This window comes from Nymphalis io, chromosome 2 (genome assembly GCF_905147045.1).
Source record: "Nymphalis io chromosome 2, ilAglIoxx1.1, whole genome shotgun sequence".
NCBI classification, from domain to species: Eukaryota; Metazoa; Arthropoda; class Insecta; order Lepidoptera; family Nymphalidae; genus Nymphalis; species Nymphalis io.
The window spans coordinates 5,303,181-5,330,947 of record NC_065889.1 but is presented as its reverse complement, the minus strand read 5'-3'; the positions used below and the strand labels follow the sequence as shown (position 1 = coordinate 5,330,947).

General features: G+C 29.7%; 1 protein-coding gene across 3 annotated transcripts; it reads right to left on the bottom strand.

Moving 5' to 3' along the window:
* Window positions 1-380: 380 nt before the first annotated feature.
* LOC126779234 (1-acyl-sn-glycerol-3-phosphate acyltransferase alpha-like) lies at window positions 381-26,831 on the bottom strand. Of its 3 annotated transcripts, none has more exons than XM_050503171.1 (8): window positions 26,664-26,831; window positions 19,650-19,752; window positions 18,693-18,781; window positions 17,122-17,255; window positions 12,860-13,038; window positions 5,020-5,185; window positions 2,918-3,075; window positions 381-532 (listed from the first exon to the last, which is right to left on the bottom strand). In XM_050503171.1, the coding sequence occupies exons 2-7, from the start codon at window positions 19,737-19,739 to the stop codon at window positions 2,921-2,923; spliced, it is 813 nt and encodes a 270-aa protein (XP_050359128.1). In that variant the 5' UTR covers window positions 19,740-19,752; window positions 26,664-26,831; the 3' UTR covers window positions 381-532; window positions 2,918-2,920. The 3 variants fall into 3 exon arrangements, with proteins under 3 accessions (XP_050359128.1, XP_050359120.1, XP_050359136.1); XM_050503163.1 differs by having other exon boundaries at window positions 26,668-26,831; XM_050503179.1 differs by having other exon boundaries at window positions 405-528; window positions 26,668-26,831.
* Between the last annotated feature and the right edge of the window lie 936 nt (window positions 26,832-27,767).

Sequence of the window (27,767 nt, the reverse complement as noted above, 5' to 3'; positions counted from 1 at the left end):
CAGTAACAAGTAAGTCGTCGGATAAAACGCTTTATATTATTGATATGATACGCTTTCAATGGTCGCTCTTGCACGTTATATTATTAGTGTGTTGATCGCTTAGAATATGTGTGATCATTTAATTAAAATTATCGTAGAAATGCTTAATCAATTTGTGGAATCTTTTGTACACAATCTATAAATAAATTAACGTGACGATAAATTCCATCTGTTTCTTATGAAGTTGAATAGGATAGTAATTGTGTACATCAGATTCGTCTTCAATGTACATCACGTTTTATTGTATCAAAACTTGTATACTGTGTAAAAAAATATTTCGTCTATTTTTTCATATATTTTAACTGTATGTGAAATCATCATTAAAAGTTTATATATGAAGACGTGTTTTTTATTGAAAAAATAATACAATTTTTTATTTTTATAAAAAGTTTATTGTAAATAAATTTTACTATATTCAACAAATAATAAATACATTACTACCACGAACATTTGAAATTATCACAGCACCGTTTTATTGTTACTTAGCTTCTACCTGAAACAAATGCGAATATTATTAAACTTTCATGTACACTCTGATCTAAATGGTAACAAAACGAACGATTTGCGTAATTACATTTAACAATTATGTCTTCGTTCACTTTACACTCATAAACGTGTCATAACTAGTTAAAATATAGTAATTGACTATGGAAAAATCTTAATGTCTTTGATGCATGAAGACCTGTGTCGCCTATAGTCTAACTAAGAAATGAACAAGACTGGATAATAATGCTACAATGCCTTAAACTTATAACCTATTCCAAACAAAAGTAGTGGCAATGACGGAAGGTTTTCTATGCAGCTGAGTAGTAAATAAGGATAGAAATGCGAGATGAAGCGAACGAGCAAGTTTTTCTTTCTAGATCTCGTTACAAGATAAGTATATAGAATTGAAACTGATGTTGGCCGAACAGCCTGACTGTGGCAGTGCGGTATAGCCTATCGACGAGGTATAATCTATTTACTCGCTATAACCTATCTACTCGGTAAATCCTACCTTTAAATGTCGATCAATAAATCAAAATATAACAATTTGGGAAGCCTTCATCGAAAATATAGCAAGCAACCGTTTGTTATAATTGCATTTGAAATTTAGACCGGTTCAGTCTGTTGACGTCGCCACAGCATGCGTCAATTAAAGAAAAAAAATTAATTTTGTATTTAATTAATATAAATACTTATTAAATAAATATCATCTTTTTCTTGAAAAAAAATCATAATATTTTATTTTTCATTATGCCATATTTAATTCCTGCCGTAAACTATCCTTTATGCATATTACCTGAACAAAATAATTTCGATGTTTCACATCTAGCCGTCCCGTGACAATTTTTTATAATAAGATATTATTTTACCATAATTTATTACAGTTAGTTCTTTCTTAAATGAAGAATGAATGCACTTTTATTAACATACATTTAATGTTAATGTATTTAGTTGAGTTTCAAAACCAATTATACCTAAATGTTTTTGCTATTATCTTTCCACATTTGTTAAGTGAAACTAATGAGCCCGAAAGTGCCTAACGCACTTAGCGTTCATTACGCAACCATAGTCTCTTTCATTCTTATGCTTACGCAAAATGTTAATCCATATTACAATACCATCTGTAGATAGCGAAAGGTTTAATAATTATACTAATTAGTTACAAACATCTTCTATATTTCGCTTTTAAAAAAATAAAGTGCACCATAAAAAACACGATAACTAACTAAATAAGAAACAAAACTTATTATTTTGATTGAGTAATAATCAAGATAAAAATCACTTGTTTAAAAAATATATAAATTATTTTCAACTTTTTAATGCGTATTATACCTATTTAAAAGATGAAAAATAAACATATGATTTATGTAAAACGAAAGTATACTGTTATAACAATTTGTATATTAATTAAATATACAAATCGCATATCATTTAAAAGAAGTGTCATGTGACTTAATATATTTGTCCTAAGGTCTACTTAGGTATATTATTTGTACAAATCGACGCAAAGGTAATTAAATGGACATACCTACCGTCTTATCCAATGAACTGTGACCACAGATAAAGTAAAAGTATTATCAAAATCAATAAGATCTTACAAAAAATTATTTATACCTACATGAAACATGTTCGATCGGTCACACTTTCTTAATATTATATAGCTTACCTTTGCTTAATATTATATATATTATATAAACTATAATTTTTCTGGCTATAGTCTATATCATGTTGTAATGTCCTATAATTAGAAGTGCAATTAAGTTATGTTTTTCTATATAACTATTGTTGTTTTTATTGGATGTTCTGAATAAATAAATAAGAAGTTAATGTCACTGTACCACTTAATGCTACTTTTAAATTCGTCGCAATTTTTGAACATTCTCTAATAGTTTTATTTCAAGTTTTTTTTTTTTACCAAACTTACATGTCAATTTGTGACAACCTTGGTTGGAGGTTAAATTCTAAATTTATTAGTAATAAGATCGAAATTGTTAAAAACTTTTGCGTCAGTATTTCTAAATCTCATTAATGTATTATAGTATACAAGTTAATACTATAGAATAAAAGTAGGTAATAAGTTTTCCATCACCTGCTAGGTGGGATTAAGCCGTTGCATAGTGATATGTAGTCGACAAATATTTTTTTCAAGTTACATAACAATATAATAAACCAGGCAATAGTATCAAACATACTATCCATAGATGTTGTAAAGCTTGAAAGACTAATTAAAATGCTAAATAAATGGTATGAATTTATATAATTGGAAAAGTTATGAAATATATATAAATAATGATCAAAAATATTCTCCGGAAGATTCCATTATCCAGAAGATTGATTTCATAAACTGAATATCATTATATTATCAGACAGAAAAATATTTAATTGAACATACTCGCTAATCTCTCCCGCGGAGCCTTTGCTTCGTCTCCGCTGACGTCCTCGTGAATTCTTCTTGCATTTTGTTTTGCGTGGTTTCAACCAGTGCGGTTATATCATCTTTGTTTAAGCCGTCCGTCTCAATCAAAGGCAGAATGGTTATTATTATTTCACCTGCAATCAAATAAAGTAAATATAAAAATACGAAACTTTGTCAAATAATTTTCATGGAACTAAAAATACGAGGCTTCAAGTCTACTTATAAAATAAAATATAAAACTTTAATTTAATTAAATACGCCTGTGTCAGCTTCAAAATTCTACAATCAACTGAAAATAAACTTCTGGAAGGTCAAAGGTATGCAATAGTTATTCTATAAATTATCTTATCATGAGTGAATTTACAATCCAGGTAATAATATTATTTTTCATATATTTAATAATAAAATGTTATTGTCGTAACTTTTATCGTGTATTATCTCTAATGTAATTGAAACATTTAGTTGTACATATCTCACGAATTAATCGAGATGGATAACGATTGCTTATTAGAGAATTTCAATAATTCTATGATTTATTATTTAGATGTTATTAAAAACACATTCCATAAAATCATGTCGATAATTTATGTGTATCATTACAACTTTTGTCATAACAAATTATTAGCGAATATTCATTCGCAGTTTAAATATTCTAAACATTATTCAAAACGTGGCATTAAATCTAGTAGTAATTTCTATAATTGTATAAAACATATACAATATACTAAGTATAACACATATATTGATTTATTTTTGTGAAATTCGGAAATGATACACAGGAACATATGTTTTCATACGTCATTGTACTTTGGATTAGAATAGATTATACAAATGTTTTTTTTTGTATCGTATAGGTAGGCGGACGAGCATATTGGCTACCTGATGGTAAGTGGTCACCAACGCCCACAGACATTGGCATTGTAAGAAATTTTAACCATCGCTTACATCACCAATGCGCCACTAATCTTGGGAACTCAGATGTTATGTCCCCTGTGCATGTAATTACACTAGCTCACTCGCCCTTCAAACTGGAACACAATAACACTAGTACTGCTGTTTTGCGGTGGAATATCTGATGAGTGGGTGGAACCTACCCAGACGATCTTGCACAAAGCCCTACCACCAATAAAATGTAATAGATTAGAATAAAATATATATGCGAAATTATTATGCAAAACATTTCATTATACCACAGCACTATGGATTCCACCAACCCGCATTGGAGCAGCATGGTGGAATAAGCTCCAAACCTTCTCCTCAAAAAGATGGGAGGAGGCCTTTAGCCCAGCAGTGGGACATTCACGGGCTGTTACGGTACGGTTACTATGGATAATAGGGAATACTGACTATAAAAGTTAATAGTAATATAGCATTTTATTTTATATTATATATTCCGATTAACTTGAACCTTGGATATATAAATATTAATAAACCAACTAAACATATAATATTTTACACACATCTCAATACGGCTTAGCATATTTCTCAATTTGTTTTAAAAGATAAAAGTAATTCCAGAAAAACTTATATAATTCGCATTTTTAATAAAACGATATTTAGTTACCTTCAGAGATAAGCGATGAATAAGAAACGCATGTAATATACCAGTATTTATACGATCGTAGCAACGCCGACTAAAGTGGGATCAATAATAACGCAAAGATAACCAGCCTTTATCTATATAAATAAAATTTGGTCAAGAGATATTTTTCCATATAGCTACGATCGGCTATTGAAATGAAACTGATGAAAAAATAAAAAATAAAAATTACTGAATTGACTTTCATCACTATTGGATGAACGGTTTAACAACGAATTATTATTATAAGTTGAGAAAGAAGATAACGCCAGATACAGATATATAAAATATCGATATCATCTTTAAATGATTTTTATCGCATAATTAGCTTATTTAAATAGTTCCTTTCATGTATTGATAAAATCTCGTTAAATTCGTAATTTTGTGATTAATTACTTCTATTTAATTGATATTTCACTTCTGTCCATCCATATATTATCGCATATGCTTGTCGAATTCTAGATGGATATATTGATCAATACGTAAATTCTATACACACCCGATCCAAATTTATGACGCTCGGAGTCCAAGAAATGATATTTCGATACTACTACGGGCTGTATTGGCGCCTCGGCATCCAGAGCTACGTGGAACGCCCCTTTTCTAAACGGCAGCAATTTGTCTCCCGAATGACGCGTACCTTCTGGAAATAGCAGCAGCTTACGCTGTAAAGATACGAACGTTATACTATTATTAGTTACGTCAAAAGTATTTTATCCTAAATAATATTGTCAATGCGAAAGTTAGTTTGTTTGTAAAAGTATTGACTTTTTGGTCTTTTTCTCGTAAATGGTGAGTCTAGTCATAAAAGCAAATAGAATAGACGATAATTATTGTAGATAATGCAGTTACTTACTACAATAGTTGTTTATACTTTTTTTTCAAAAGTATCACCATTCCTGAGATTTTTTCAAAACTGCTTAAAGACAGAAATTCAGTTAATATTAAATATCTTCAGTTGTCAGGGCGGGCCCTTGTAAATAATAAAGTAAAACCAGATGCATGCGCTTATAACGTAACTGCTAGAATCGAAACTAAACAAAACTAAAGCTTTGCATGAGAGACGAGAAACTTATGTTTGAGCATGCATGTACTTTCCATTTGGTTTATTTATTTATAATTTAATAAATCAGTAATACAGTATTTGTACTATTCTATACACAAACATTCCTTGAATTCATCACTTAGCATGTTATATCGCGATAATACATTACACAAACATATGGTTAAGTTCACTTACCATGTTTATGTGAAACTCTGATTAATAATATTCTATTTACGTACTCTGTAATATATTGTTATCACTGTACGAGTACTTCGAAAAAATATACACTATTAGTTTCCACCCGCATGTGTGAGGGGGAGGTTTTAGGCAGTGGCGTAACTATAGGGTGGCAGGACTGGCAAAATGCCAAAATGCCTGACACGACGGTGCTCCCAGTCCGAGAGGCCACGAGCTCAGAAGTGTCTTAACATTTGTAACAAATCATACGTACAAGTACTTACACGACTACATATAACAACTAAAGACTATTTACAAATTCAAATAAATTTTAAAATGCATTCGTAAGAAAAGAATATCAATCATGCGTTCTAAAATTAGAACGCATCCACCTGTATTTATGTAGCTAGCAATGGTTTGTAGCAATTCCTGTGACTACAGCTAGTGCTCAAAGATCATTTTCGAAACTAAAATTAATAAAAACCTATTTAAGAAATTATGTGACAAGACAAGCTACATAACGTGGCTATTCTGTCTATAAAAAAATCTATGGCTCGATCTTAAAACTTTGATATAATATATGATATAACTTTATTAATAAATATATTATTAATATAAAATTGATGATGATGATGAAATTGATTGATGAAATAATCATTAAAATTTTATAATATCTATGCTTTTGAAAGTAAAATTTATTAGATATTTAACTAAAATACTCACAACACAATAGTAATACTGTTGGGTAACTACTTTGTACTTAAGGGATTTATTAAAATTAAAGTACAACGTGACTATTTTTACTGGAAGAGTTACCCCATAGAATTAATTTCTCACGGGCCTCAGATGGTAGTTAGGCCACTGGTATTAGGTACCCAATGTCGTTTTCTGTACCTCTAACAACGTGTATCCAAAATTTCATGAATTTATGATAAATGATGAATGATGAAATTTCAAATTTTATGATCGATTAAGTAGTTAATTATATATACAAAACAGCCTAATAAACTTTTATATTTCTAATATTATTAAGGAAGTAGGAATTAACCGTATAGTTATTTATAGAAATGTCTATGGCTTATAATAATTGTGAATAATAAGGTTTAATTATTTCCTATGATAATTCAAGGATACATTTCAACTCGTTTGCAATATTATAATCCTATAGTAAATAACATAGTCGTATTATAATTTATAGTTAACTAATAATAATTTATCTGTATTTTAGAGATAACCAAATACGCTTACGGTCTTACTTATACTAAAAGTTTGTTTAGAGGGTAATTAGTTAGACAACGCTGTCTTCAACGTCTTCTTCTTTCGAATGTCAAATCAATATTGACACAAGATGAGAAATCGGTGTCTAACCAAACAGTCGCTAAGCAACGTGTATAAGGCCGATATAAAGTATTAGTTAGATAAGCATGAAGTGGTTAATAACAAATGAGTCAACCCTGGAACTTATTTTTTGATCGATTTCTGATGAATACGGATAATATAAATAATAATAATATAAGCAACGCTATTGGTATATTCACACGACAATAGTAGGCTAACACAATGTATTCCAGAGTCCGATAAAGGCATTTAAAATAATAGAATTAATAATGACACGACATTCAACTTAATTTACAAATAAAATCGAGCAACAACCACTTTTTCATAATTCAAATTGAAAAGTAATAAATATACAAAGTTTTAAACTATGTTAATTGTTAAACCAAGTATTGATTCAATGACTGAGAACCTAATTGAATATAAATCAACGAACCCTAAAGGCACTTACGAAAGTAGGACAACACTGGAGCAATAATTGTAAAATACTTAAATATAATTGAAAAATACCTGCTTCTTAATAGCTGTTCTATCAGAAATATACAAATGTATATAAATGCATATTCGAAATTTTTATAAATTATGATTAGGTATTCAAAATTTATTAAAAAAAAAAAACAAATTGATTTGGCTTCCTTTTATTTCTTTATGGTATATCGATTTGGCAACCAGTAATTTAATTTTGTAATTACAGGCACAAGGGACATAAAATCTTGGTTCCCAAGGTTGGTGGCGCATTGGCTATGTAAGCGATGGTTGACATTTCTTACAATGTCTAAGGGCGTTTGGTGACCACTTACCATCAGGTGGCCCATATGCTCGTCCGCCTTCCTATTCTATAAAAAAAAAAATTACGCTTATAACTTCCTAAAATCCAATTCATTACGAAAAATGATTACCTAATCCTTCTAACTAAATACAAACACATAAACTTGGGCTATTTTTTATATATTACCAAAACAAAACATCGCAATGTTTTAAAAATGAATTTTACAAAAGTACTTACACCCATTGAACAAATAAAGTATTTTCATACATAATGTATAAAATATCATTATTAGTAAAACAAAGTTACTAAAGTAGCTAGAATTTGAACCGACTATTTTTGTTACCTATTGGTTATATACACGATCTTTTGAACCCGAATATTCAATATTTCACTTTTGTTTTAAATGCAAATTACTAACGAAATTATTCAGCGCACATTTTATTAAGAGTCTATAATAATACAAAATTACCTAACAGAGAAATTTTTATAAAAATTAAAAATAATTCATTGTAACTGATACAAAATTTGTTACTTAAATATTATTTCTTTTAATTTGTTTTATTTAATTCCTGTTCCTACAGATTGTCAGTCGATTTATAACAAAAAACAGGCAGTCATAGAGACTGCCGATACGTGTGAAAACTTGAAACTGATAAATATATTTGTCCAATTTCCACATCTATTGGCACTCCAAGTAATATTTTTTTTCAGCAAAATATACAGTATGTCGCTAACTTGGTACAAGATATTAATACAGCTTAACTTTTATAAATAATAGTTAAAATACACTTATATTATTTGTATATACTGTAAGTATTTACATAAATTTCAAATATTTAAATTATTTGTACTTTCAACGATTTCATTATATTAACATTAGCATGTCGGTGACGCGACACCACGGATTTATCCCCTACGAAAAAACAGCACAACGCGCTTAAAGAAATTTTCACTTCCAAATAATTAAAGTAATGGTAACTTTACATTAAATTGTCAATATTCCTTGCATAATGTTATTTCCTACATACATAAACATTACATTTATCATTACTGTACACTGGCATATCCTCTGCCGTATATACTTTAAATAGGATATGTAAACAAGCGAGTATTTACTTTTCTTAATGGCGTTAAACATGACCAAGTTACATAAAAGTATTTCGAGACAAATATTTCACAAAGCCCAACGTCTCTCTATCTGCAATGTAAATAGTAAATATTATTATATTGGTATTTACATGTACAATGTGCAAAAAGAAATATGTCCAACTTTCGTTGTTTTCAAATTGAAACGTGTACATTTCATTTTTATCCGAAATTCTTAATAATTTTTTATCGAGTAATAAACGGTATAACGACGTATGTAAATTTTAATTAAAATATACGTTTAAAATCAAATAAGACCTATTTTTATATATATTTTTTACATACATACTTGTTACATACAAGTTAAAAATTAACTAAATAAACATATAACCAATGCATGTATATAAATATGTAATGTGTGTACGGATACACATATATGCCAAGATATTTTTATTTTTCCTACTTCGAATTTGGGTGCCGATTATCATCATTGCTCCGGATCCTCAAAACCTTTACATCCAGCTCCACTTAAAGGGACTAATACATTCAGATGATAATAATCGTCCTGTAAAAAAAAAAAAAAAAAAATCGACTGATCTGATGATGGAAACAAGAGGATAGTGAGTCTTTAATAGCTAGTAAACCCATAAAGTTTGGGGCTCATTCGATTTGTTTTGACGATTCTCATACATTACTAAGACATAAACTTGTTCTTATTTTTTTAGTTATTAATTATTATACCATAAATACAATACATAAATACAATACAGACGAGCTTGCACAAAGCTCTACCACCAGTAAGCCTAGAGCCTAGTTTAAATTTCACATATAAATCGGATTTGCGATTCAACGGAAAAATTCGGCTAACATTCCTACCGAAGTTCCATGCGGTCACGATTTGAATAGGACCTATTTTGTAATTTTGATGTATATATGTTTATTTCATGTGTATAATTCTTACATAAAATATTTTATATAAGACATTTGATCTTTAAAAGAATTAATTTCATTGATATACCATGTCTCATACAAGATTATTCAATAAATTCATATCTATTTCAAACATACTCATGACAATGTCTTTAAATATTGTATTATTTTAATAATCCATTACAAAATAATATTAAATATTATCATCTCGTTATTGTAATACAATTATTGTTATCTAGTGATCGATCAGTAGTCGAGTTTCGATCATAATTAGTATTAAAATAAATCGCACGTTTTGATATTGATAAAATTAAATCTACCAAACAAAAGAAAAATAAAAATCGGTTATCAGTAGAGAAATAGGTACTGAACTGTTTTGTTTTTGCCTATTTATGTTAAGGTAAATAAAAGAAAGCATATTGAATAACTATTTATATTATAGAAACACTCACGCAATATATTAATAGCGTGCGTGATCTTCTTGATATTAATTAAATTACGCACAATCGTTTTAATATTTTGACTCACGTCTTGCGAAGCATTAATGTGGCTTACGTCATCACAAGGTTAAAGGATAATTGAGTAAATACCTACAGGAAAATAGTTTGCAATGCACACTATACTTTAAAAAACGACTTTGACACAATTGTTTTATACAAACAACCAACCATGATCATTATTTCAAACTAATATCGCACACAATATTACTTTATTTTCTAATATTTACATAAACACATATCAATAGCCTTAAAATAAGTGTGAAAATCCAGTCAAATTGTAGAAAAAACGACTAGACGAAAAAAAAAACCTATTGGGATATTTGAAATGCTCCATAATAAAAATGCCTAAGAACAAAAGTCCTGGTAGGGGAAGGTGAGTAATCCTGATTATAATTGCGAATGTGAGTTTGTTTGTTAGGCTCTCACTTCTTAACAATCCAACTAATTATCATGATATTTTGCGTACACGTTTTCCGAGGCACAGAAAAGGACATAGGGTAGCTAACACTTCCCCCTTTCACGCGGGCGAAGCCGAGGGCGGAAACTAGTCTTGAGATAAGTTTTATCTCAGTTTTCGCTTATAAGTAAGACGTTTTTCTCTAAAGTCAAAGTCAATAACCATTATTATAGTCACTAAGCACGACATGAATTATAAATACAACTTTTTTGTGAAAAGTGAAATTTCAGTAGTACTTGTTGGGATTTTGATTCCGTTATTTTGGATTAAAATCACAAAACCTTCTCCTCAAAAAAGAGGAGAGGAGGCCTTTAGCCCAGCAGTGGGACATTCACAGGCTGTTAGGGCGGTACGGTGGATTAAAACCCACATGGCCATCTGTGATAAGTAAACATTAAGACATAAATAGCATGAATGTACCGCATATTAATTAAAAACTTATACAATCAAGTCGTTTTTATATTTATTTGTATGACGAAAAATAATTTTAATAGTTTTTATATTTATTTGTATGAATAAAAATATAATAAATGTAATTTAAAATATATAATATTTTAAAGAATATAAAATAAATATAAATACATACTTTTTGTTTTTCACTAAAAAATATAAAATCTTCAATGAAAAAACAAAACCAAAAGTCATGAAACTAGTATGGTTAAATTTATTTGAAACATTATATAATATTATATATACTTACATATTATGCATATATTGCAAAAAAACCTTGAAATTGCGTTTTATATAATAGATATAAAAATATATTATTAACCTATGATGACATTTACACATTGATATAATTATGTATCTCTGTCTATGAGTTTATTATTATGTATAAAGCCTTAATGAGAGTTATATTTCAAAGATTTTCCACACTAAATGAATGATATTATCTGATAGTTAAGTCTAATTTTTTATGCAAACGTTTTTTCATCATCAATTTTTTTTCAGAATCTATTCAATATTTATCTAATCGTAGCATATATATGGGTACCTTCTTTGGAAAAGATTCAAATTCAAACAAATTAATTAAATAAATAATTAAACCGTTTAAAATCAAACCCAAGGTATACTAGTAAGGTATACTACCCAAGGTATACTTTATTCAAGTAGACTTTTGCAATATTGTATTAACAATATATAAATCCAATAAATATACTATTAACATTTTGGAATTTAGATTCTACCGAGAAGAACCAGCTATAAACACAATAGTTACTCTTTTCCAACATTTCAATTACAAAGTTATGACTATCAAATACAATTTAATTTATGTATATCTTGTCTGAATGTCAATATGTACTAACTCTACGTTTTTTTATCATCTATAAAATATTGTATTGAGTAATATCCTTATGTACCAATTAATGTTTTCTTAATAAAGTATTTTAATTTATTAGGTATAGAAGTTAAAATATATAATGTAATAATAATTACTATACATTTGTCAATAATGCAGAAAGAATATTTATCAATGTGTAGGTAGGCTAGTCCAATTGACGATATTTCTGACTCACGAACGCGTCATCTAATATTACTTCATTCTAACACGACATAATTTATGCTGATGCAAAAGTTCAATAGCTCAATAAATTAATAAAATAATGTTTTGAATTGAAATAGAAATTCATACATTTGTAGAAAAATCGAAATAATAAATATTTTGGCATAATAAATATTGTGAATTTATTATTCTAATTCAAAGATCAATATGAAGATTAATTATTATTGAGGGTAATTAAAATTTGTACATATATTATTGTATTTTGTTAGATAGAGAATAGAAAAAAATTATAATAGATAGAAATATCTGAACGAATATTATTGACTAAGCTTAGAAAATTACAGCTAATATTTCTACTTTAATTGACTACTAGACCTTAACCTTGCCATGGAGGTCAGCTGAAGATCGAACTGAATATAAAATTGTAAACACGTACAAGAAAAACAAAGCAATGCAATGGCAACAATGCTTTATCATTATTTATATTATAATGTATGAAATTTAAGCGATAAAATGAAAAACAAATAATAAATTACCTTATGGCTTTTCACCGCCTCCGTCTGCTTGTTTAAGACAGATCTCGCCGAATGAGCGCCTCGATCTATGAACACAGTCCCCCACATCCAGGTGGCTGTCCCGAAAGGCACCAAGTACTGCAGTGAACGCTTCGATACCACCGTGCATCTCTCCATCAGAGGCCATAGGACGGCAAGCACTGTGGATTAACACAAAATGTAGACTTTTAATAACAGGAATCTGGAAAATATTATATGTGGTATACTCGAGCTTCGGAAATCTTATTTAAAAACGTGATGAAACAAGTTGTACAAGACAACTTATTTATATTTATTACATATTATTATGTAAGGAGTTAATTGAAGTTTGCACCAGTTGTCTGCTCGTGCTATTCAAGAAACCATTGCTGCTTTACAAAATGACGGAAATAATAACATAATGCATAAAAAGAGTATCATATTGACGATAAATCACAAGAAGAATTCTTTAAGAAGTGCATAGTACGCATTTTTCAATAAAATGTTAACGCCTTATTTTTGCAATGCATGTTATTATGGGTACGTAAGTTAAAACTCGATCAGCAGTGCTATTCTGTAAGAACTCACTTCTTTAGTCACCCGAGAAATATTGACAACCAACTTATGTTTATTTACCAATTTGATGCGTGTAGTCGTATTATATGTAATATTATTAATTATCACGCTCAATGTATATATATAATAAAATATCATGCGCATATCACTCTCTGACTCTTCACGACCGTTTTCTGCGGTGAGTTTAAGGTTGTCCTTACAAACTAATCCTACTGTAATTGCATTGCGATACTATTAAAAATAATGAAAATAAAACGGAATCATTATATTGGCATAAAGATTATTAGAAGTATTCAAAGAACATATTCATGTAAATAAAATAAAAATGATAAACACTGACTAGTTCACTTTGATCTTAACCAAAAGGCCGAGAAGCGATACTCTTACTAGTTTCCGATAATGACGACTTTTCAAAACAAAATAACTGCCATTGGTATTGATAAAAATCTTGATGTGGCAGATCCAAGTTTAGGTAAACATATAAAATAATGACTAATCAAGTAATAATAAAAAACCATGCTTTCATTTTTTTTGTTTGATAAACTATAAAACAAAATAATTTCAAATAGATTTAAAGTACATAAATGAAAGTAAGTATATAATATACAATTCTTACTGAAAAAAATGACAAGTCATTGGTGATTAACTTGATATGTCACTTTTTTACCGAATAAAACAATCAACAAAAAATCATCAAAATCAAAAAAATTTATTTAGTATAGATTCATTGAACTTCTTAAGTTCATTTATTTGATTGCTTTTTTTTGCCTTTAATTCAATTCATTCTCAATGAACTTAAGCAAACCAGGAACAAATTTTAAAACGTGAAACAAGAAATATATTTATATATGTAATTAAAACGTAAAAAATCTTGTACTAATTGTGTAATTAACAAAACGATAAAAATAACTACAAATAAGTAAATACTTATTTAATAGTAGGTATATAAGTTTATATATCTTATGTATCTTAATAAAGTTTTATTGGGTTTGTATTTATTTTGTTATACATGTGATATTACATGCTTATAACAAATTAAGCACATGAAAATTCAATAGTAATCAACGAAAGGAAACTCCACTGAAACAACCATATCTTACAATCTAAGATGCAATCGCCAGTGAGAAGAACGACCTTTAGCAATCGCTTTATAGAATTCGTGACAAACAAATATACAAAGCGACGAACACTTCGCGCCTTAAAATTGACAGGAAAACTGCTCACAAACAGTACCTAAATAAACTATTTACATTTCTTCGAATATAATTCAAAATTTACATTAATAAATGAAAAGTACTTTTAGTTACAAAATATATAAATACCTAATTCATTGTTTCGCACTGGTCAAATGGATTTAAATTTCTACTAGTTATTCGTCAATAAAGCCATTATTTTAAAAGTACTGTTATTCCAATTTGAAAATAGGGTTCGAATTTAAAGACATGACAAGATTACATATGCTCTAAGTAAATGCACAGACCTCTCTCACTCACACTCACTCACTAATCTCTCAGCCTTTACCAGTGAAAATCTGGGTTAAGTAAGGCGAGATAAGATAAATGTTTGCCTCAAAAAGTAAAACCTGATATAATAATTGTAATATATTTCTATTATCAAGTTGATGGCCAAGGGGGATTTTCTAATCGGAAACAATATTAATTCTAGCCGCCTGGCTAATACGGGTATGGTAATCCATACCCGTATTATCACCACGTTTGGAAAAACGCAGCGGCAGTTTTTATTTCGTCAATATCATTATTGTATGAGACTGAAATCCGATACGACCGGAGTAATATCACGAGGCACGAGAGTGGGACACTACCAACAAAATAATAGCCCAGTAAATTTTATTAACTCAACGCAGGATTCCAAACTTATATTTGCATTAATTTAATAAAATACGTGTAGGTAATGAATGCGCAATTCAATTGTGCGAAGTTAAGCGATCACTTAAGATAATAATGGTCGTTGTCTTTCATTATCATCACATATGTTATTCAACAGATATTACACACAAATGTATAATTATTTTTCATATATGTATATACATATAAACAATGTGTATTAAATTATTTGCTTTAAAAATATTTCAATTTATATTTTAATTACTTTCTTAAAAAACTGTATGTCTTAAGAAGGATATGTGGACGAATTTCCGTATATGTTTCTTTAGTATCGTATATCTTGAGAAAAAGCCAATTTATTTTCTATGCTTAATTGCCACATTTTCTTTACATTATTTCTATCGTAGTCTATTTCTATCGTAAAGAACCGAATACATTTTATTTGTAATTAAACTCTATGGATATTAAATAGGTAATAGGTAATGCAACTGGATAAATGATACAAATATTCGGCAGAGATTTCAACCATAAAAGAAACAATAAATTAGCCACACCAACCGTACAAAATAAAGTATGTGGAACACTTCCTACGACATTTTAATGTCATTAAATTCACCGATTAAAATTAATTTAATCCGATATATAATTTCCATTAATTGGCTTTAATAACTATTTTTTACGCATCATATTCATAACTAAATATCATTCGCAAGTTTTGCTTTTAAATGTTGTTTATTTTTATTTATTTTTGAATATGAATGATAAGTTTTCTCTAATATATTTATATGTATGTTATGTAATAAGTGATTTATAGGGTATTATAAAAAATTATGAATTATATTAAATTGAATTATAATTATAATTGAAAATTCAGTTGTGCTTTATTATTATTTTTATTTGTTAAAAAAAAAACAACCTAACATGATTTTTTGTTTTTAAGTATTGCGTCTACGTTTGAAATAGGAAAAAAAAACCTAACCTAGTTGGGTTTAGGTTAGATTTTCTTTCAACACCCCGTGCAATGTCAATAAAACCAATGTCAATATACGAAAACCACATATCAATATTCATAATGTCTAGGCGATGTGATAAATAAGGAAGTTCAAATTGTAATTATTTACTTACGCCCTAAATAGCTTGTTCATAATGCCCAGGCAGTATGAAAAATTCCCTTTATTATTGGTCCATAACATATACCTACAAGAACTTGAAATTCACGCTTGTCACGTTAATAGTCTAACTTTTAAGCGGCTGGATTACACTAAAACTTTTTTCTACTAATATTATATTATATACTAAAGCCTTCTCCGAAACGCGCTGTCTATCTTCTGTCATAAGTCTTATGAATCGGTTTAGTAGTTTTTTCAGTTAGGCATTACCAAAATAAACATCACATCATTTATTAGTATAGATGTTACGGTAATGTCAGCATTTACCTTATTGTCGCTTAACAACTTTGATGTCAAAGCCGATTTGGCCGAGTGGATATATCACGAACAAGATCATAACAATCGCTGAGTTTTTATATACTAAATATGTACGTAAAATGAATATCGTACCCGGCGGTAAAGAAAAATATCGTAATGAAACTTGCATATTTCCTAGTAGATTTCGCATGTACATCCAACCAAGGCGCTGATGATCGAGAACAGTGGTATAAGTTCCAAGTAAAAGTATATTCACATTTTCTGCATTGTACATAACAAGTTTTATATCAAATTATACAATAGTTTTTAAATATATAAATTATATACACACAATACGCATACGCATGAATTATAATAACGCAGAACTAGCGAAATATTCTGTAACATCTATATTATTAATATTTTATGTAATATTTACCATACAAATCAATGCAACTCTGGTGGTTGAGAAGAACCACCGCTCCTCGAGAGTCGTCCACATTCTCAAGACCACGAACCGTCCATTTGATTCCCAAAACTCTCGCCGTGAGCCGGAGTAAAAAAGCGGGTATTCTATATAATAATAAAAAAGGTAAAGTAAACAGCCTGTAAATGTCCCACTGCTGGGCTTAGGCCCCCTCTCCCTATGAGGAAAAGTTTTGGAGCTCGAATCAGTAATGTTCGTGAATACACATGTGGCAGAATTTCAGTGAAACTAGACACTTGCAAGTTTGCTCACAATGTTTTTCTTCACCGCCGAGTACAAGATGAATTATAATTAAAACTTCAGTGGTGTTTGACTGGGCTTGAACCCACAATCACCGGTTAAGATTCACGCGTTCTAACCACTGGACCATCTCGTCTACACTTTATCTATAATACTAATAGAGTGTGTGTTCGTTTGAACGCGTTAATCTTAAAATCGACCAGTCCTATTTAACAAAATATTCTTGCGTTTGATAGCGTAATTATTGAGAGAGATCTAATAAAATATATAAATACTATATAACATAACCACACAAGCCACGAGGGCGAAGCAGTAACGCTTAACTTAAGCCAGACCAGCGAGTTATAAGATAATCCTATAAAAAACAGCACTACATACTGTAATCATTGAAATCATAATATGTTCACATAATATGTTTTCTATGTAGGTTCGTTGTCAATACTGTATAGGATAGTCGAGTCAAATAAGAAGTTAACCTCAGAATAAAAGATAAGCTACAAACATGTACCTATGTTTATTTTGGTTTTTTCACGATTTCAGTCACGACTGTTACCTCAAGTTTGTACAAGAATATAAGACGCCAATCAAGATATTCGAGGTCACAGGTCCTTGCTATTTTTTTGGGAATATTTTATTTTCTAAGCTTTAACTGATTATTTAAATTATTAGAAAATAAAATTGCCTACAAATTTGAATTTGAGCAAAATTTTATGGACGCAACTATTCATGAGAAATATAGCGCTCATGAACTCTGTGTGTTTCCTGTACGTTTGATAACGCAAGGTCAACTGTAGAATACAGTACTCAGAACAATTTATACAATTAATGTTATCCATGAAAAATGTTTCTATTATTTACGCCTTATATGACTTTAACAGTAATAAAATATACTTACTGGCTCTTTGGTCTTGTCACTAGCTTAAAAGGCAAATCCTGTGGTCTTAGGTTTAAGCCCAGGTCGAGCCAAGCAAAAAGCTATTGGGTGTTTCAAATTGAGTGTTTACAGTTCCATGCCTCGGATAGCACGTAAAACCGTTAGTCCTGCGCCATAAGTCTCTCCAGTCGTGTCGGATTACCATTCCATCGGATTATGAGAAAAAGAAAATAGAAAGTACACTGGTATTTGCGCACACATTTGTTGAATACAATATTTCTGGTACATTTGGACGTTGAGAAAGCTCACCGTGATCTAAATCGGTCATCACCAACATAACATTATACATCAAGATATTTGAATTGAGGATGTTTCGTGGTAGCCTAGAGAAAAAATAATAAATACTTACAAAGCGTTCTTAGGACTGAATGGTCTGAAGAACATCAACGGTAGTGGAGCAGTAGCGAAGATTAGTGACAAAACGACGAACAGTGTGAACTGTGTAAGATAATTCATTAAACATTTTAATTAATTTCTTCATATTACTTATAGAACAGGAAAGAATTATAACCTTGAGTAACAGCAAGTTTTCATTTATAAAAGAAAAAATAATCTACAATTGTGTAATACCTATTTACCAACCTATTAAGAAATATCTAACTTAGTTACTCCCGCTTCACACAAACCGGCCAATGCAATTTTAAAGGAAATCGAAATTGTTTTTTTTTAATATATATATTTTTTTATAGAATAGGAAGGCGGACGAGCATATGGGCCACCTGATGGCAAGTGGTCACCAAACGCCCTTAGACATTGTAAGAAATGTTAACCATCGCTTACATCACCAATGCGCCACCAACCTTGGGAACTAAGATGTTATGTCCCTTGTGCCTGTAATTACACTGGCTCACTCACCCTTCAAACCGGAACACAACAATACCAACTACTGCTGTTTTGCGGTAGAATATCTGATGAGTGGGTGGTACCTACCCAGACGAGCTTGCACAAAGCTCTACCACCAGTAATTACAAAAAAAAAAGATTTAATTAAAATATGTAGATATATCTTATTTTACTTAAGTAATTATTGTACACACCGCTCTCTGTAGTTAAATTTTAAAATATTTTAAACACTACAATGATTTAGTTACAAGATCAAAAAAAAGATACGTACATACGTATAGTTGAGAACAATAGTGGCTTTGTTAGCCCGTTTTAGTAAATACCACGCACTCATCCGTTATTCTACCCACGAACATTTAAAAAAACTTATAATCACATGGCTTAATTGCCTTAACAAGAAATTTATGTAATGTGCAAATATATCATTATATTATTTTATTTATATCAGATAGTATTGTATGCACCTTTATATAATATCTAACTATAGAGCTGATTGTGAATAAGATCAATAATAGCGCCATCACACAGCCGAAAACCACGTTGAATGCAGCCATTTTGTTTAAAAATCTGAAAAAAATTACATATTATAAATAAATCCTGTATATAATTTGTATGTTTTAAAAATCACTTCAATTTCAAATTTGGAATTACGATTAACAATAATAAATATTTCATTAATTTTACTGGTAACGCAGCAATTATCAAAAAAAGTCAAATATTATAAATATTGATTTTTCATTCAAGTCAACCATGTTTCTTTTTCCTAACTACAATTCCGTTAGTAAATTTTCATATTTTCAACCTAGTACAGTACAGTAACAGCCTGTTAATGTCCCACTGCTGGGCTAAGGCCTCCTCTTCCTTTTGAGGAGAAGGTTTTGGAGCTAATTCCCCCACGCTGCTCCAATGCGGGTTGGTAGAATACTTATATGGCAGAATTTAAATTAAATTAGACACAAGCAGGTTTCCTCACGATGTTTTCCTTCACCGTTAAGCACGAGATGAATTATAATCACAAATTAAGCACATGAAAATTCAGTGGTGCTTGCCCGGGTTCGAACCCACAATCATCAACGTTGAACGATTCACGCGTTCTAACCACTGGGCCACCTCGGCTTCCAACCTAGACCGCAATATATTTACTAAAAACTATATTAAAAAAAGTTTTAAGCTAAGCATTTATTTGCCAGCAATTTCGAACAAATTACAATTATTCAAACAAAATACAACATTACATTGTCACCGCACCAAATGAGTGTGCAAAATTTCAGTTCAGGCGTAAGTGAAATTGATTTAAAATTCAGATGTTAAAAGTAAATTTAATGATTTTAAAAGTACCATATACATAGGTATGTAAGAACATGTAGAAAATACCCTTTGTTAGGAATATGACAAAGCATTAAAAAGTAGTAAATTGTCATGATTTCATCTTAATAACTTTAATTAGCAAATCACCATACGACTACATTTAAGCAGACTTGGGCAATATTAGATTAATGATTAACGACTACGATTACAATGTGTAATCATTACGATTACAGATCAACTTTGATTGATTCTAAATAAGGCGCGCGGAGATGCTTACTTGACTTTCTATACTTTTTGTTTACTTTTGTTATAATAATGTAATGTAATGATAATTATTAATCTGGTTACATTTTGCCCAATACTATGCATGAGTAGTCTATACCTGTATTAAAATTAATTACCTCACAATTCACTTTTAACATGAAATAGTGAATTGTTAGATAAACAAGACTAACGACATAGTGATAATTATAGAACCTTTTGGACTCAACAATCTTAATAATATTCTTGGTATACGATATCTAGGTCCAATATTTAAAGTCTTTGTTTAAACACAACTATCTGCTTAGAGGTACACCAACATTAATTTTTCATGTGCGTGAGTGGATAATAAATATTAAATTATACCAGAATATCTCTGACGTCACATACATTTTATTCTCGCAACTAATAATTTATTAAAAGTTGTCTACGATGAATAAACTATTAGTACCAGATAGTAATATAAAATTACCGACAATAATCGACATAAATAATACAAAATAGTCAATCAAAATAGTTATATATGTATATACATATTTAAATAAGTCAATTTAAATAATCCAATAGTCGTGAACGCTGCCCGCTGCCGTTAGTGCGAGTAAATATGATAATAATTATAACATAATTTTAAGTTTGTATTTGTAAGAGGCAAGAGTAGGGTCAATACTCTCGTTTAGGTAAAGACAGTATGCCACTTTCTCTAACCAAAACTATCAGTGTAGCATCAACATTAATAAAAAAAAACAAAAATGTAGACTGATATAAATAGTTTTTAAGTGTAGGTATCTGTTGAAATAATTACTGGTATATTAATTATACTGTGGTATCGTCTTTTTTACCGGGAAATAAATCTGAAGTATGTAGTTTACATAATGTAACAATGCAAATATCTACATTTGTTTTCACTTGGCGTATCTTGTCAACTTTACCTCCCTTTTTTATTTAACAGAAACAATAATATACATAAAACTATCCTATATCATTAAATTATGTAGGATATGTTAAATTGATTCAGAATCACTTTTGTCGTTCAGACGTTATTGTGTGACAAATACGTACACAACGCTACTTGTACCTAATTAAAGTTTCTAGACAAGTTCGTGCTCTAGTTTAAATGGCGATTTCTGAATGTAAATCAATGCATGACATCGATAACCCTTTTGCTAATAAGCACATCTTAAGGTCAATCGTAATCTTTACGTAAACAGCGTATCTAGATTTGCTCTTTCACCTGCTCACTCTGAACTACTCTCTTAAAAGAGACTTATATTTTTGTACAACAAAATATCATATAATATTGAATGAGATATAATTGTACTTTTTGTTATTTTACTGTCGAGATTTATAGATAAAAGTTTAATTTTTTTGATATTTTTAATACAATATTTCTTAAGCGTTATTAGAAAATATCTTATAATTATTTTATTATTATTTACGTATATTATAGAACACCAAAAACTTTAATAGAATTTTTATTTTAATAAAATTTATTATAAATGTATCTTAAAAACAAAAGCATATAAAAAAATTCAGATTGTGTTTAATATTAGATATAAATTATATTATTTTTTCATTATTACGTTAAAATACATAATTATCTACTAATATAATCTGGAATTTATACACGCAATTATAATGTTTAATTTAATTTTATTAAATGTTCGCTTTACAATACACTTTCGCGATTAAAATAGAACCAGCACAAAACACGACGAAAACAATTATTGTGTAGAATATACACTTTGTTGGTTAGCGACGACCAATATTTTACTCATGTATTGAATTTTGATTTGTACATTAGTAAAAACAATTTTGTAAATATATTCTTTACAACATAATTACAATTAACTTAATGTTTTAATTAATTTTCAAGATTTAAACTAAATTAATCGTATTCAGCCACAAATTTGAAATAGGTTAGAAGAGTGTCAGAACTCAGAAGTAAGAGCAACACACACATAGCACCTATTTATGTTTTTTTTACGTTAAAAGCAGGGACTAGCAAATGAGCAGTAGCAAATGAGCCACCTTATGGTAAGTAGCCACCACCGTCCATAGACATTGGCGAGGTAAGAAATAATATACATTCCTTACATCGCCAATGCGCCACTAACCATGGAAACTCTATTTATCTTTATTCCAAAGTCTGGAACATCGACGTGTGGTTGCATCACTCTCAGTCTTCTATCGGATACATTTCGGAGAATGTGCTCAGGAATTACACGAACTGATTCCTCCAGCCCCTTTTTACTATCGAACGGCCAAGCAAACGCGACCAAAGCGCCATAGGTACACAGTGGAATTTCCTCGCCTACGTACGAAGCGCTTTGAGTCTACATTCATCATTCGCACTGCGAAACTATGTAATGCTTTGCCTGAGTCCGTATTTCCTGATAGGTGCAAGCGTGCTTCATCTTAGACCGTGTCGATGCTTAAAATCAGGCAAGTCAATGGTCAAACACTGGCCTTTTTTTAACGCTGGAAAAACGCATTATGCGTTTCCCCCACGGGAACAGTGGGGGTGGGGGTATGTGGGACTCGCCGTTGTCCAAGGCGCTCCGAACATCGGAATACCCACTAAAAAACCAGAGGTACCCTTTCCGTCTTAACGAGGAGCGCCACGGGATCGCTTTCGCATGCTATATTATATATATTAATTGAAAAAAAAAGACTGAGATGTTATGTCCCTTGTGCCTGTAGTTACACTGGCTCACTCACCCTTTAAACCGGAACGCAACAATACTAAGGATTGCTGCTCAGTGGCAATATCTGATGATCTGATACGGTATATAAGGTCTAGCGTACTCCTAATATGTGGATATAATTTTAAAATGAAAACATTCATATTAACCGATCGTGTTAGATTAGAAAACGAAAAAATCCCTTTTTTCAGTCCTTCTGTATATCATATATTATTTATAAATAAATTAAAATTTAGTTATTCTTTACACGTTTAGCAATATATATAAAAATAAATAATCTTTGTCTAATAATAACCTCTAAGCTAAGTGCTTGTAACCCAACTTACACATTAAATAGCATAATATTTTCTTAGCATAGAAAATTAGTATGCATTAAAAATCAAGGATTAGATAAAATGTCTTCAAAACAAGCTATTACCTACATCATTGACTTTACAGTAAACGTACACGTAATTTATTGACTAACTATCCGCTAACAACTATTTCATTTCTTGATGTAAAAATTGTTCAACGCGCTTACCATCAGTTCTATTCTGTAAGTACTCACTTTATAATAATAATAAATAATAATAATATCCTGAAACATTATTCACACCCGGCCATCTGATCCCAAAGTAATCAGAGCTTCTACTATGGAAACCAGACAACTGATATATTACAATACTATTTCTATTTTGTAAATACATACTTATATAGATAATAACACCCAGACAGACATGTTAATGTACACAAATTTCTATCCTGGGTAGGAATCGAACCCAAAACCTTCGGCGTGCAAGGCAAGTATCTACCAACTACGCCATCCGGCCCAAATCTTATATCTCACTTGTGAAATGTTTAAAACGAACTTTTGCTCATATCTACGCTACTTTAATGCACATATCATTTAAACGTTATCCTAATTCGAATTCTATTCTATATATATTTATTCGAATATAAGGAGATCAATATTTTCTCACTTACGACTTACCAGTGTAAAATGCAAATGACCAACTGGCTTCTCAATTCTCAATGATGAGACTGAATTATTACTAAAACGATTGATATAACATTGACCTAACTTATTTTTCCTTCCTACCCCATCCCTTCCTTACTTTACAAATATTTTTAGGATATATATTTAGATGTATATATTATATTTTGTTAAATTAAATGATATTTTATTTTTATGTTTGCAATGAACAAATAATAAATAAATGTGCTGTCGAATTGGTGAGCGTTTGTAGCTACGACACAGTATTATACTATTGTAGTTACTGTCGCATATATTGTTTATGATATGTATAATTTGTTCAAAATAAATAAATAAATAAATTGTAATAGTCAATATCGCATATCACTTTCTGACATTTCACTGCGGTGAGTTTTGAGTTAGTTGTTACATGGTATTGCTCTACACTAGAATCCTCTTCTGATAAGTAAAATAAAAAACGTTACGGCTTAGTCCATCGTGGGTTGAGGTATATATGGCAGAATTTTAATCTGAAAATTGTGAATGAAATATAGCACATATACACATCTATATAATTATGATGTAGGTACTTTTCATAATACATAATCTGCATGTGTGTGCTCTCTTTGGTCTTCATTATGTGGTAAATATACCTTTACTATATATGTCATACGGATTAATTCTCCGACCAATTAGTACCTATTTCCGTAAGTAGATATGTACAATTGTGAAACAGTTGTTTTTCTTCAAATAATAAAATTAGTATGAGCAGTTTTTGCGATGCTAATGCTAAAAGTGTCAAACGCATATTGTTTAATACTGGTTGGTCGAAACAACCAATCTTTAAAAAAATTACGTATTTTTTTTAAATTAATGAGACAAAATATATTTAAATCTGCATCACTGCTACAGTGGTGTCGTTTTTATACTGGTACTTGCATTTGTAATTTTGTACCCGCCACAGATATCAAAGTAGACGCGTTTTAAAATCACGCAGTACTGCTTTCCGCTGACGCCGCGGTTTCACGATTAGTGTACGCTTAGTATGCATACCATACGACAACAATCTAATACTTACTTGATTGGTGAACGTATTATTTAAACGTTGGGCATGGATACTCATTATCGTGATTTGTACGATATAATAATTAATTTTGTATTGTTTATACATAAGTATTCCCCCAATGTAAATTATTCATATGTATATAAATGAATTTATCTTATTATATTAATATTATTATGAAAAGTAAATATAAATTGAAAAATACTATATTTATATTATCATAAACATTAATTGCTTAAGAAAATGTCTTCTTTTTTAAATTGTATATATAAACCACATTAAAAAAACGGTAATTATGCAGTTTAAGTACCCAATAATTATTAATTTTTCAGTATTTTGTTAATGCCATTATAAGTGATATTCCTTCGAAGAGTCTGACTAAAACGGCTAAAAATGACAAAATTCTCAATAAAATTAATTGTGTAATAATCATTATTTGAATAAAACATTGCAACTGTAGTGTTAGAATTTAATAAGAAATAAAAACTGCATAATTACCAAAAAATTTATTTTTTGGTATTATTATGTTTAATTATGTTTAATTATGTTTAGTGGTTTTCATGTTTTTGCCACTTATATTCAGTTTTGTAAACGAAATAAAATTATTTATATAGGTATTAAATTAAATATTGTGAATTCGAAGGTTTGTTTTTGTTTATTACAATTTGATAATTTTGTGGTATAAGACACAGAATACCTACATTGTCAATTTCAATAATTCATTAAAAATAATTATTAATTTATATTCACTTTCATTAAGCTACTACAAGGGTTCCCTATATCTAATGCTTATATATCGGACATAAAAAGTCCTACAAATTGTATAAAAATTAGTAATTAATGGCAAAAAGTATATATATTTTTTTCCTATTTGAACAACAACGCATTCAAGTCTAAATCAAAGTTAGATAATGCAAAAATATAAAAAGACCTTGTAATTTTATGTCGAATTCGAGTGTCAAGCATTTAAGTAACATTGGAAACTGAATTTATTTTAAATGTTTTGAACAAATTATTTACTTTCATGATCAACAATCACATATTAACTGTTTCGAATGTTTAGTAGTTATAACATAATATTTAAGCAAAGGTGACAAAGTTAACTGACATAAAATAAGAGTTGATAAAATATCTTTTCAAAATTGAAAACATTATCAAATACATAAAAAATACACAATGAATTTTATTTCACTTACAATTTTAACAATGGATGTTAAACATTTGTTGTTAAACAAAAACTTCAACTTTAAAATAGGTCAGAGAAGCGTGCGTCTTTCGCTTTCAAACAACACTTAACTATTCAAATATCAACCAACGCACACAAGAGTGCGACAACTACTGAACAGCGATTGTTGCACTGGCCAACGCTCCGCACATCATCATTTACGACGACTCGATAACAAGCGATACGATAAATGTGAGTGCACAGAACACATTTATTGAGAGTACTTTTTATCCTAACGATACGGTAATGTACCAAACATTTACACAATACACAATTAAAAAAAAATTTAAAAAAACTTTAATCTGTAATGTAATGTGATTCTTATATTATATTTTTAAGGGTAAACGTGCTTCTTACTTCTGTATATTAGTAATAACTAAAGATAGAGATCAAAACTAAGATTTTTATAGAACAGCCGACGTTACTACCTACCCGACTTTTAGTAGAAATAATAATGGCTAATCATATTTTGTTTAGGACTTTTTTTTAAAATTAGTTTTGCTTGTTAGTCCTATAATTAAATAAGACTATAGGCATCTTAACTACGCTTAAGGCTACGACCTTAACAGTGACTTTAAACGCAAACGTATTGGGCAAATTATGATATATAGGTAATAATGCACTTTGCACAATAATAGGTTGCAAGTAATAGGGTGTATCAAAAAAAATGACCGTTTTATCATATTCAAGATTTAAAAGTCTGTAAATATTTTAAACCTATGTTATACTAAACAATACTTAATAATCCCTTTAGAGCATTCTCTAAGCTTGTTTATTCTCATTCGACCCTTAAAAAAAGCCAGCCAGTAGTTATTTGTTTCAGAAAAGAAACATATTATCACAATTTATCGCGAGTAAAATCGCTAGACAAAGCCAATTATAAAAAGCTATATTAAAACAATTAAAAATAATTTATTACTATTTTTGATAAGCATTTGAAAGTCGAGATGGCCCAGTGGCAAGAACGCGTGAATCTTACCCGATGAACGTGGTTTCAAACCCGGGCAAGCACCTCTGAATTTTCATGTGCTTAATTTCTGTTTATAATTCATCTCGTGCTTTTCGGTGAAG

Excerpts from the sequence above, each read along its gene's own strand:
- LOC126779234 (XM_050503171.1), bottom strand. The coding sequence starts at position 19,739 with ATGGCTGCATTCAACGTGGTTTTCGGCTGTGTGATGGCGCTATTATTG. Across the intron at positions 17,256-18,692 it reads TTCAGTCCTAAGAACGCTTT|AATACCCGCTTTTTTACTCC; the intron begins GTAAGTATTTAT and ends ATTATTATATAG. Across the intron at positions 3,076-5,019 it reads GCGTCATAAATTTGGATCGG|GTGAAATAATAATAACCATT; the intron begins GTGTGTATAGAA and ends ATTTGATTGCAG.